General features: G+C 40.1%; 1 protein-coding gene across 1 annotated transcript in view; it reads left to right on the plus strand.

The window, feature by feature from the left end:
• Positions 1-923: 923 nt before the first annotated feature.
• C3G (C3G guanyl-nucleotide exchange factor) overlaps positions 924-13,472 on the plus strand; it is a 73,247-nt gene continuing 60,698 nt past the window's right edge. Inside the window, exon 1 of the mRNA XM_089598343.1 lies at positions 924-2,246. Within this exon, the coding sequence (XP_089454469.1) occupies positions 2,207-2,246 (40 nt within the window). The 5' untranslated portion in view covers positions 924-2,206. The remainder of the gene's footprint in view (positions 2,247-13,472) is intronic.

A 13,472-nucleotide genomic window follows, 5' to 3' on the forward strand; every position in this document is an offset into this window, starting at 1 on the left:
CAGCGGCAAATTCAAACGTTTGTCATTGATCGCTCCTCAATACATTGTTGGTTGACAAACGTTATTAAAAGATATTTCATCGCTTCGATGGTTAATTTACTAACTCGTAACGGTTATACATACTTGTATACCGTTTATGAACGGTATATTTTTTTTTTATTATTATTATTATTTTTTTTTTTTCAACACATTAAAAAATTGAATGAACAACGATTCAAGTGGTAAATTGGACATTCAAGATAATTTCGGAGTCTTGGGGGAAATCACTTTGGAGTTTTGGAGTTTCGGAGCTACTTAGCTGCTGTTATTGTTCCCCCAACAGCTGGTAAGCCAGCACACCCCCAGCAGATGTCGTGCGAATCGCTAAGAATCGCTACCCGGTCGTCCCCCAGCCAAGCATACCTCCCGAGGGGTAAGATGAAACGAGACAGTGTTCGGGTTCACGATGGATGCTGTTCGAAATCGAGAGAGAGAGAATTCGCACTCACACACCCGATTCAAGCCCCCCATCAGTCGTTTCGTTGCATATACATATATGAGCACAAGATGCAAGGAATAGTCACACGCTATATGCTTGTAAACCAAAATGTATGCGATCACGAGCACAACCGAGAGCAGATGAAACCCAAACGTGAATCGTTGTAACGCGCGAGAGTGGGTGTATATGTACGTACACTGTCGCGGGTGCAAACAAAAAATAGAAAAGTAGAAGAAAAAAAAAAAAAAAAAAAAAAATACACCACATGCAGCCAGCCGCGAGTAAGACACAGAGACTCCGGAGAGCTCCGGCTGCACAGCGTGCTCTCATATACAATCAGTCGCGTACGTAACGCGCCCCTCGCGCGTCCATCATACGCGTGTTGTAACCATTCCTCTGGTTTTTTCTTTCTTTCCTTCTTTCTTTTTTTTTCCCCCCTAGTGTGTTTCACGCGAGACTTACCCTCCTCCACGGTGGTGCTTGTGCGCGTAATATCTCATGCCGTGTGTACACAACGGAGTGCAATAAATAACGAAACCGAACCCATACAAGTGCAACGAGTATACAAGGGAGGGACGATCGACACCTTCGTCCTTCCGTACATTAAAAAAAAAGGACGAGTGTGTGTAAAACAACACATCTTCAGCTGCCGGCTGGTTTTACGACAATCATGACCCCCGGTGACGCCGAGACATAGATAATGGTACACAAATGCACAGTAGCAGGGGATTTTGTTTTCTCTCCGAGCACCAAGTCTATACGCCGTATAGCACAACCACGAAACACAGGAGAGAAAACAGCTTGTACGTGCACACGTGATCTATACCTGTAGATGTACACACGGTGTATATATTGCACCTATATATATGCGCACAGAGGGTGGAAAAAGAGAGAGAGAGAGAGGGAAAGCACACACAAATATAGTGTGAGGTCAGGTCGTGGGCGCGGGCCCGCGAAACAGCTCCCAAGTGCTGTAGGTGATGCACGCGATCGATCGCCGATCGTGTTAATAGCTTGTGCAGTTATTTGTATAATGTTTACAATGGATACGCGGCAGGACTTAATTTTTCCCGTATATGTGTAACACCCGAAAAAAAAAAAAAAAAAAGGAGAAATTAGCCAGAAGCGTTGCTAATGCACTGTGGGGTGGAATTGAAAAAAGAAAAAGAAAAAATTAAAATAAAACAATGAGCAAAAGGACTAAAAAAAGAACAACCCCAATGGGGGGTAATAATAGTAGCACCAAGAGATTCGGAGGGAGGTGGTGGTGTTGCAGGATCAGGAGGAGGCGCGCGCGCGCGCCGGTCGTGTACTATTAGCTGGCCACTGTTGCGGCAGCAGCAACGACGATTACGACGACAATCTGCAGTGTGTGCGTCGCGGGGACGACGTCGTTGTCGTCGGGCCCTGAAAAGGCCCACGCGTTTCGTACGCGTAACATGTTGTGAAAAAAAAAAAACCGAATTTTCAATCTTCATTCATATATTTTGTGATGAAAATCATGTAACGTACACACATGCACGTGCGCGCGTGAAATATACTGTTGAGGACTGTTGTTGTTGCGTTGAAAGACGACGCTAACGACGCTGAAGCCGAAAAAAAAAAAAAAAAAAAAAGAAAAAGAATAATAACAAGACGGGGGAGCTGTATAGTGGTTAAAAGAGGAAGACGACGAAGACAAAGTGGAGGTGGAGGAGAAACGAGGAAGCTGCAACGAAGGAGATAACCATGGCCTCGACGCCCAAGCCGACGTCGGACAAGTACTCGGGTGAGTGGTGCTGATGCTCTTTATATTTATGCTGCTGCTCTCTCTCTCTCTCTCTCTCCCCCACACTTGTGTATGTGCACATGATATACGCTACTTTCAAGAACACTATACGTGTATACCGTACATTGACACACACGCACGTCACCTCTTCCCCCCCCTCCACATCTTTTTTCCCTTCAGCGGCCTTTTTTTCCTCCTCGCTGTCTCCTCCCCCTGCTTTTTGCACGGCCAAATAAGCGTTGAAGCTTTCTTTCTTTTTTCTTCTTGAATGAAACCCCCCCCCCTCATCCCCCATCGCGCTCCTTTTCTCTTAGCTCGCAGAGCCACGAGCTTGATTGCCCCTCGTTCGAGTTTCATGCGCTTTCCGAAAGTAAACCGAATTTACCCCGTTGATTAGCGTCCATGCAGGTTTTGTTCAAGTAATCGTACGCACTAGCCACATTGCGTGCCGAGGGGTGTGAAACTTATGAATGAACGAGCGAGTTTCGCCACCCACCCCCTACCCCCTTAATCGTAAGCGACTGGAGTATTCATTGTATATATGTAAACGTCAGATAAATGCACAACCGACGATTATAGATTCGGCGTTTTATGTCTCGCCGAATCGATATGTCGCTCCGTGGATGTTTATTGTTTACGCTGCGGGTCATCGTCGTTGTCGTAGAGCCGCGGTCACGTCGCGCTAACTATATACATAACTGTCTGATTAATAAATCTTGACTCGACGACGCGAATTTCCCTCTACCCCCCTATTTTTTTTTCTCCCGTACTTTTATGTTCCTTTTTTATATAAGCGTGGCCACTGTGTGTTGCATGTGTGCGTACACTTATTGCAGGGTTATATGTTATTTGTAACGTTTTTAATTTATATTTTCTCATCGCTCGTTAAATGGAGGAGACGAGGGTATGTAATTTTGTACTATTTGCGTTTGTGTATTTTTGCGTTGTGAGTATCTGGAGTTTCAAGCCACGAAGTTGTCAATGAAAAATAATATACTTACACGCCGTGTTGTGATTGCCGTGCCATTATCGCATAGAACAGCTGATTGTGTCCATGTATGTTATATTTCTTACGTAAGCAGAGTATTCGATGTACTTGGTATATTGACTATTCTTTCTTTTACTCGTATAAATTGTGATAAAAAATGTACAGTGTAACATTTCATTTTTTCAAACTATATGGATTGACATGCACGACAAGGTTTGTCAAGAATATTGTTATTAGCTTGTCTTGCAAATGTCAAGCGAAGTTTTGAGGCAAGAGATTTTATTGTAACAGAAATTCCATTAGAATATATTCTCTGAAATGAGATTTTATTTTATTTATACTTTTTCGCATTACGCACCACCTCGTCTTTTGGGGGTAATGGTGGCATAAACGAGCACGTGATCCGAGGCATTATTTACTTTAGCTTCCTACTGGTGGGTAACGCAGTGCTACAATAAATCGATGAGCACATGATTAAGCCACGCAGCTTCTAAAACTTGGGAAACAAAAACGAACTTTTTTCCAAGGACAAATGCACACACTGTGCAAACTTACAGCCATCTATTACATAAATATACTACATTGTACCAGTAGTAGGTACACATTTTTCTTTTTATTTTACACACATGCACACACCCACGATAGAAAAAAAAATTCGTACGCGTCACGTGCGAGCTTTCAAGACGTAAATCAAAGCGAGGGAAAAACGCGGTACGTGCCCGCCTGCTGATCCACTACAGACGCACGAACGCGTTACAAAAGTTGTTAGCACATTCGCAAAAGTCAAGGGGGGCAAAGGGGATTGATTTCGCCTCGGATTTATATACCTTTACTTTTTCTTTTTTTCTTTTTTTTTTTTTTCAACGCACTCTCGTGCTTTTCGGATTAAATCGTTGCTGCAACGGCTCGGTATTCGTTTCTGTAAGATGTGCATTGAATTCTTGCAATTGAAATAAAAAGTCTGGAAAATTTTTTCGTGGGAGCTAAAAAGTACGATTCAATACCAATAAGTTATTCTTACATATATTATTTAAATAAAAAAAAAAAAAAAAAAAAACAACACGGTTGGGGAGAGCTGGGCGCTCTTTAGGGACGTCAAAAAGATTGCAAAAGTCTCGAAAAAATTTTTAAGTAATTTAATGTCTCTAAAAGTTAACGAAATACTTTGAAAGTCTACTGAAAGATTTCAAAATCACTCAAGGCTTTTGATGGACGCAAAGTCGCCCAAAGCCTTTCAAAGACTGCAAAAATAGTCTCGACAAGGATTCGTACTTTTCATCGAGACTTTCAAGCGCACAACCCTTCGGGTACGGCATGACATCTTCATCGTCATACAGTATCACACACAGGTACAATCAAACCGAACCAGGAGTGGATCCAACAGCCGGCACGTAACAACATATCAAAGAGAATAGAGAGGACATGTACAGCCACCCATGACACACGTATGGCACTCTACTTCTGTCGTACATACGTGCATACGACACTGGGGGGTGTTGGTGATGTGTGTACACAATAGCTGCCAGTTGTAATAAAGATGGGACGTTGAGAGAGAAAGAGAGGACATTTCAGAGCGGAACGTTTGTCCTTACAGGCGCACAGTGTCGGAATGGCCATTGTCACGTGATTGTGTTTTATTGGAATACGGAAAGTCTGCATGTAACCGAGACGATGAAAAGTTTCGTCTAATGAGTGTACTGGCTATGAATGTGCTGGACGAGCGTGGGAATAGCTGGTGATAATTTTTTCTTTTTTTTTTCCCCTTTTACGTACTCGAGAGACGCCGACCGATCAATTATTGACCGCTATTTGTACCATTCGTGCAGGAGAGTCCAAAACTCCAGCTAAAACTAGTTTTAATGTTTTCTTGATTGTTGCGTGAATTTTGTGGAAAACACCGACGGAATTGGGTGTTGGATCACTTTTAATCAGTAGAGCGACTTCAATTTAATCTGAATATGATAACCGCTGTGTTTTTATGCGTCTCGAGAATTTTATAAAATCGTCAAAACAATTTTTTCTCACTTCTGTTCCATAAATTAATTTACGAGAAATCGTATAAATCTGACGTTTATTTTCACTAACGATACATGTGGTAAAAGGGAAAAAAAAAAAAAAAAACTGCGAATGACTGTGTTTGTCAGTCTTGTAATATTAACCAGAGCACGTCGCCGATTGTTCCCCACCACATAGCTTTTTGAACAATGCACCTTTCTATCTCAGCCCGAAATTAATTGGATACGATCGAGCGGGAGATCTCTTGCTATGTACTTCCGTTTGCACGTTACATTTGTTTTATAGCACGTCAATATCACCTCCTCGAGAATAATAGACCATTTATTTGATGCTTCGAGCGGTACTTGGCGATATATATACAGGCGCGGCGAATTTACGAGCTCGGCTTTGTGAGATAGTATCGTCTACTTTTAAGAAAAATTTTATACACGACTGACATTATTTAGTTCGGGTCGTTGAAATCTAATTCATGTATTTACAGTTTAATTCGAGGCAGTGCGAAGAACAACAGTGCTTCGTGAAAATATACTTAAATGTAATAAACTTCCAGGAGAAAAAACCTTGTGGTATGCGTTCACTTTTTCTTATGAAAACAGAACTTCGCAATTTTTTCTTGAATACGGTATATTACCCATAACAGACCGAAAGCATTTGTTCGTTGAAACTTGGTTAGACAACTATAATTTATCATTGTATTATTTCAATCAGAATAATTTGACCAAATATTATTCAACCATCCAACTTTACCGGGTACCTATACCATATATTATATGCTGATCTTGCACTCTAATATTTTACAATCAAACTGATCGTTGTATTGCAGAAAACAAATTTCAACATCTACTGATCCCGGGAATAATCTGAAAAAAAACTAAACAAAAAAAAAAAAAAAAAAACCCAACCATTCATTGTTAGGAAAAAAAAAAAGAAAAAAACGAAGCGTCGGTTACAATTCAGAAATAAGTTTAATAAAGTTACGATGGAAAGTTTCATGGTTAGCTAACTTGCTTCTTTTTATGCTTCTTACTCTTTCTTGCCTCTCGACCCGTGCGCGCGTAATTGCGTTTAATTCGAGTTGATTTGTTGGCGGCTGAAATCATGGTTCTCATCCCTCACCCAGTTTCTCCCTTTTTTTGCCTTTTTTGACGCAAAAAGTTCTCGTTATTCCGTCATTCCTGAGTTGATACGCCGAAATTCCCAGTTTTTGCAGTTGGACTGATGCAGTACATGAATACATGAGCTTATGATATTAAAAAAAAGGAGTTCTATGTTGGAAAATTTCAATTGACAGTATTAAAGAAAGTGTTATACACTTGAGAGCGTAGCAATTGTAGTTTGTGAAAAAATTAATAGCCTCATTAGCGTTAAAAGTAATATACTCTTAAAAAAAAATTTCTTATTGGAAATATTTTCGTACACGTACACTTGTATCGGTGAAACCGAATTTCAAATCGCAGCATACTTTTTTCTCTCTCTAAAATATGCTATACATTTATACATACATACATAATAACTCTAATACATACGTACCATATATTTTATTTTAATATCATCAAGTTGTCTCTTTATCAGCTATTTTTATTTAAAGAAAAAAATTTTGAATGATAATTTTTCAATTAAAAAATAAATTTTTCATGATAATTTAAATACGGAATGAATATGTACAACGTGGTCATGTTTAAATCACAAAAGTGGTGGGCCATTCAAGTTGTTTAACGACGAACAGAAAATTCTATATAAAGTCACTCTAAAAATTTTCTAGCTTGGTGATCTTAGAACCACCCATAAGTTCTGTAACAGTTTGTAAATTAATTTTGCGTCATCACAGATATTTTTTTCAATAAAAAATAAAGAAACATTCTTTGTAATCAAAAAAATTAAAATTTATTATTAAATCGAAAAAAATTTTCGAAATAAATCTACGAGCGTAATTGGTGACGAAATAATTACATCTTTTGAAGTTCAAAATTAATTAAGTAGTGGGTAATTTGTGTATGGCAAAACTGCAAATTAATTATTTTATAATACCGATCATCCATCATTTAAATATTTTACTCAATAACATGAATGCCAGCACTTTATGTATGCAATCACACGTGTCGGTCAATTCGTATTCATTAAAACTGTCGTATCTTTCCTCGCAAAGGAACATAAAACTTGTGTATACTTGTGTTGAAAAATAATTACCCTGTAAATTACTTCCGCACATCAAGTGATGGCAAATTAAATTCCTCACAAAAGCACGTATTTATCAATGGATAATCTAAACTCTCTGAAAACAAAGTTAAATCCAACTTATGTAGTGTATACGAAACAAGGAGTTGCGCAGTAAATAAATAAAACGATAGAGAAAAAGAGGGATGAATAAGTCGCATGTTGCTGAATGGAGAAAGAAAAAAAAATGAAATAAAATAAAACTCCATCGAAAGGAGAAATCGATATATACCCGAGAAACTTTTCACCGCTGAAGCAATTAGCCATTGACTAATGAAACCAATTAATCCTTCAATATCATCCACGCTTTTATTGCCTCTCTTTCTCTCTAGGCACGAGTAGCTCGTTTTTTTTATCCTCTCCTCCCTCCCTTCCCCCCCCCGTTTTGTCTTCGGCTTCATTTTTTCCTCCGCGCAATAACTCACTGCTCCTCTCCCTGATTCCTTTCTCCTCCGTCATCTCCCATACCATCGCCACCGACATTTCATGCACCCGTACACACGGTAAAGCCGATCGACGAGGCGGGAAAGAAGCACATGCAGAAATAAGGGGTGGAAAAAAAAAAATTTCTCCACTCACGGCATAAATCAAAGAAATCTCGTTAACCGAGTCGCGCATGCGTGGGTAGTTGCCACGGTGGGTGCTTTTGCACTGGTGTTCGAGGGCGTAAAAAATGCTTTTTAGTACGTAGGTATACTCTTGTTACTGGCTGTAAGCCCCCTGTATTTCTCGCATCCATACCAGCCGAGTACACACACACAGAGTTGCATTATGTTAGGGAGAGCTGTAGTGGCTCAACAAAACGGAGGAAAAATTGCAGTGCACAACATAAGTATGATTTTTTCGAGAAAACCTGTACGGTACATCTTTGGCATGTATCACTGCGTACCACCGCAAGCTATACCGTGATTTCAATGTCTGCTGCAAAGGTCCCTCGGCCGCCCATGCGGAGGAGCTTTGAAAAGCTCGAGCTCATTAAATTCCCAACACAGGTGACGACAGAGTCTGCGGTTCATTGAAAGTGTCTTTATCTCCATGGCGGAGCTGGAGGAGGGAGCCGAGGAGGATTTCGGCTGGTTGGCTCCTTTTTTTCCCCTGGGCATGCGTGTGTGCAGCCAAAAGTCGCGAGGATGTAAGGAAGAGACGAATCTCTCCTCGAGCGGAATAAGCTGAGACGAGGAAGTACATTTATATATATATACTTGTGTATTGTCAAAGTAGAGACAGCCAGGATACGCATGGGAGAAGCGTGGCGCACAAAAGCGGATGAAAGTTTAATTTTAAACTAGTTAGCCGGGCTCATTGTTTCCGGAGCGGTGTCGCAGCCGAAAGCAGAGGAAGAAGAGGGCCCGTTGAGAAGTTCACGTTCACGGGATCCCCCGCTTTGGTGGAAATAAGGGCACACCGGGAAATTTCATTCGTCATCTGTATACACTTACTCTGTCAGTTATATTATTTTGAATAATTTGTTCGAATTCGTCACTTATCGCGGTAATATCCTGTACAGATTTAATCTGATGCTCGTTTCCAAACAAAATCGCAAGATCGGACTGGAATATACATAGTGCATGTACGAGGAGAACGAAAGAGCAATCAGAGAATCCTGCCAGAGCAGCGGTACCATTTCAATAGGGTGCACATGAAAGGGAGGAAAAAGAGAGCTTCGTATACAATCTCCACGAGCACGGGGGAGGGAAAAAAAGCTCCCTTCGGGAAAAAAAAAAAAAATACGTATTGAGTTCACCCCCTCATCAAGCTACGCGGAAGCCCTCCTCCTCTTTTGTCCATCAGTATGGACTTTCCATACGCTTCCATTGTACCACCTCATCGTTTCTCCGACCAGGGAGCTTATTTGCTCCATTATTCAATCACGAGAGCTTTCGATTTCCAGCAGCGGAAGCGACACGTACAATACAAGCGAGGGATGGAATAATGTCCTTTGGCAACTGAAAACCGAATATGACCGATGGAGGACGAGATCCCTGCTTTGTATCCCCTGGTCGGTCATTGCTATTATTTCACGGGTATAAATACACGTGGGGGCTTTCAGAATAAGGAGATTTCATCATTGGTCAAATTGGGAAGCTCCTTGCGTGCGGAGGATAAATGCACGGCTTTGGTTTCTTTTTTTTTTCTTTTTTTTTTTTTTTTAATTTGAAATAACGATGATGGGCGGTGTGAGCTTTTCCGAGCTCATCAGGTATTGTTCCTTTCGAAGTGTTTCCTTTCGAATTATCAATGTGGCAACTTTTAATCAGTAGGTTAAGGTAAAGTATGGTAAGACATTGTTTTGGAATGTTGCATTTAATGATGCAGAGCAAATTGATGATGTAATAAATTAAATTTTCCGTACCATGGAAAGATTCGATGAATTATAATATTGGTCGGATGTGGTATTGTAATCGATAAAAAATAAATAATACAAATTGTCGATTGATAAAATTTCCACCGCAAAATCTACAATTACTCGGGTTGTCCAAAAATCATGTTTTCCGTACAACCAGGACCTTTCATATGCGCAAGTAACGCCTAATCAAAGTTGATGAAGTAAAACTTGCAAAAAACGACCTTTCCCTTTTTTGTTACAAAAAAAAAAGGAAAAAAAAATCCACAGGCGAGCGTACCACGTGTCACTCGTAATTCGTTAACTTTTACCTTCGTGTACACTTCCTCCCCCTTCATCACGTGCAGCTGCAGCGAGTTTTACAACTTTTCTCGATTTCTAGATTGCACATGCAAATCCAAAGTTAGTATACATGCGAAGCTCTCGTACTTGGGCCCTGATATACACGTGCCAACTCGAAATTATTCCACACGCGCTGCTTTTTCCATACCGCACAAAATAAATGTATGGTAATGCACTCGTTGACTTTTACGAAATATAAATCGCACAAACCAAGGGGTCCCCTCCCGAGTGTCTTTTACCTGTGGGGAGACACCACCGCTCGCGCACACAGTTGGAATCGCTTATAGCTTCTCGCAGCCAAACCAATCAGCCATGCAAGTTTGCTCGGAAGCTCTCTCATGAATATTCGACGCGCTAATGTGTCTGCGCGCGTGTGCTGCACGGAAACGATCGGTACACGTACGTGTATATATATATATATATATATATATATATATATATATATGTACATGTAGTTGTACGATGGAGACTGGATAAGCGGTGAGAGCATGTATGCGCGGTACATCACCTGCAAGTTCTTTGTGGTTGATTTGCAAATTCCGTGCGGGTAGTTTTTGAGACTCGCGGCTGCCGCCGGTCCAGGGTACAGTTTCTAGATTGGACGCTTCTCTGATGCTGCTGTTTGGTGGTCGCTTTGTTTACCAAGTGTAATCGACCGGAGACGGTGCGATGAATTTTCAAGGGATCTTCAGGCTGTGCGAAGCGTTATTCATTTAAAATACGTTTTTAGGTGTTGCAGCTGATTGATTTTTGCTGGACAAACATTTTCTTCGCAATCCTTATTAAGTTTAAAAAGTACGACCTCTAAAGTTTACCAACTGAAGTCTGTGGGACTAATTTAATGAGCAATCTTGAGAAGTATGAGGATGGCTTGTTGGTCCTCTTTGAAGCGACGACTAAAAATTCAAGATAATTTTAAATATTTATTTATTACTTCTAAACAATGACATTGAATGACTTTCTCGTACAAGAGAAATTCCTGCACGACGCCAAAAAAAAAAAAAAAAAAAGAAAGAAAGAAGATCCCGAAATTTCTCCTTTGCACCATGTTTTTGAACTGATATCGTGCTCTAGGTATGGTTAAAACTAAATAAAGAGTATTTCAAAAAGCAGTAAAATTAAAAAAAATTACATCGGTACACGCGTTAATTAGCGAATGAAGCGTAACACGAATAAAGCACACCGACAGAAAAAAAATTATAGAGAAATTCCAGCGAAAATTACCATTCCGCACAGTAAATCTAATGCAAGCTGGCAAAAAAGGAAAAAGTTGTTGCAGTTATTACAGTTATTATATTCTTTTTTTCTTTTTCGCCAGCTTGCATCTGATTTACTATGCGGAATTTTTGCTGGAATTTCTTTATAATTTTTATTATTTTTTTCTCTCAGTACAGCGTCAGACACGTAAAATAAAATTTTGATCCGCCTTTCGTAAAAGGGACATAAAATTTCCCTCGTAGCGTGTCGTGGACATCACTTGAGGTGTATTCTCACCGTATACATTTTCTTTCGATTTTTCTTCGGTTTTATCTCTGTGGATTTTGCGTCGCTGAATTACCACTACATTCCGAGACGTAAGAAAAGAAAAAAAAAAAATGTTAAAAAAAAATAAGAAACGAGCGAGTCGCTTCTAGTTTTCTCCATTAACGTTAAAGGTGAAAGCTTTCTTTTTTTTTCCTCTCGTTTCAAGAACGGCAAACAGTTCTGCGTTTCACTTGCGGTACAAACTGGTATATTTACACGCGGGTAGGATACAGTAAGCCGTCTTGTTTATGGCATAAAAGGACGGCCAATGTTTGGGTACAGCGTTACGATTTTCTTTATCTGCGCACAAGTGCACGCAAAAGTAAATTTCCTGCTTAATTTTTCCACTGCATTCAACAACTCACACGCAACCTGTCATCGAAAAATATAAAGGAAAACTGTGTTTTTGTGTCGCGAGTACAGCTCTCGAGAGAAACCGAATCCATACAATAAACCGCGAGTTGGAAAATATATATATATCTGGAATACAGTCGTATTCAACGTAAATGCACTATGAGCGCCTTCATTATTTTTAATTCTTGCCGAAGGTATACCTTACAGCTTGTTTTTGCAAAGTAAGGATTACACCAGATCACTCGTTTCTCTCGCACGTCAGGATTTTTACAGTACAACGGGGCTTCTAAGCAGCTTCGGGGGGGTATTTAGTCACAGTTTTGTAACGACTCTGTAACGAAGTAAGAAAAAAGAAAGTAAATAAAAATCCATCTAGCGCGTAACTATACTGTGTACCTCCCTACCGCAAGCTCTCCTCGGTTTATTATCTGTCTTTCTAGCCTGCGCCATCATTATCCTCGTTGAAATAAACACGCGCATCCATATATGATGATGATGATGATAATGTACACTGCACGCGCAACTTTTCAGCCTGTACCTATATGTGCGTGTGCACGTAACAAAACCGGGGCTAGCGAGGGGGGCTTCATATAGGCAAAAGAGAACCACAAAGTGCGCGAGAACGAGAGAGCAAAAGCAAGTAAAATTATATCTTCCACACGCCGCTGAAGAGCTGATGCACGTACATGTATATATAAATACGTGTAGGTATACATGGAAGGAAGCGCAACACACGTCGCGTGGATCAGCTCTAGGTGATGCAGGGTGTTGTATACCTGTAGACGTGCAGTGGGTATATAGGCGCAGTCCCCCGCTAGCTAGCTAGCGTTCGATGGCGCGACTTAGAGAGTGTGGCCGGCTAGTTCGGGCTTTTCAGTTTGCCGGTGAGCGAGTGCATGGACGTGCGCAGCAATTATCAAACGTTTTAGCTCTCTCTTGTTGGACCTTTTTTTCGTTTACGGTGTAGAAAATGGTCTGTTGTAGCTAATTGGTTTCTTTAAAGTGGAAAAAGTGTGATTCGTTATGTGATGGATAAGGTGGTTTTATTCGTGTTTGAAAGTGTTGGTTAATAATTTATATCTATCGGATGAAGAAATAATTCACTTTCGTGTCAAACTGGTCCTCGTACCAATGTTAACAAGTGAAATATAATCAATTTAAGTATAAAAAGTTAGTTTGAATCTTAAATAAGCTCAATCCTGCTTAAATTGCATTGGCGAAAATTTACACGTTTGAGTGTGTTATTCGTTAGTTAAAAAAGTGCGGAGGAAAAAATTTTTAAAAATAATATTATTCATCAGCTACAGCAATAAATAACACGTGCAACAGACGTGAATAGAAACAAAATAAAAATAGCTGTGACCATAGTATCTATACTGTAATGTTCTAAAATAGTAAGCTAATCTTTGATGGTACCGATTTTTAATTTGCAATACACATTTCG

The sequence above is a fragment of the Copidosoma floridanum genome, unplaced genomic scaffold (assembly GCF_036245765.1).
Source record: "Copidosoma floridanum isolate Cflo_tuat_1 unplaced genomic scaffold, Cflo_Japanese_pri ptg000001l, whole genome shotgun sequence".
Lineage (NCBI taxonomy): Eukaryota > Metazoa > Arthropoda > Insecta > Hymenoptera > Encyrtidae > Copidosoma > Copidosoma floridanum.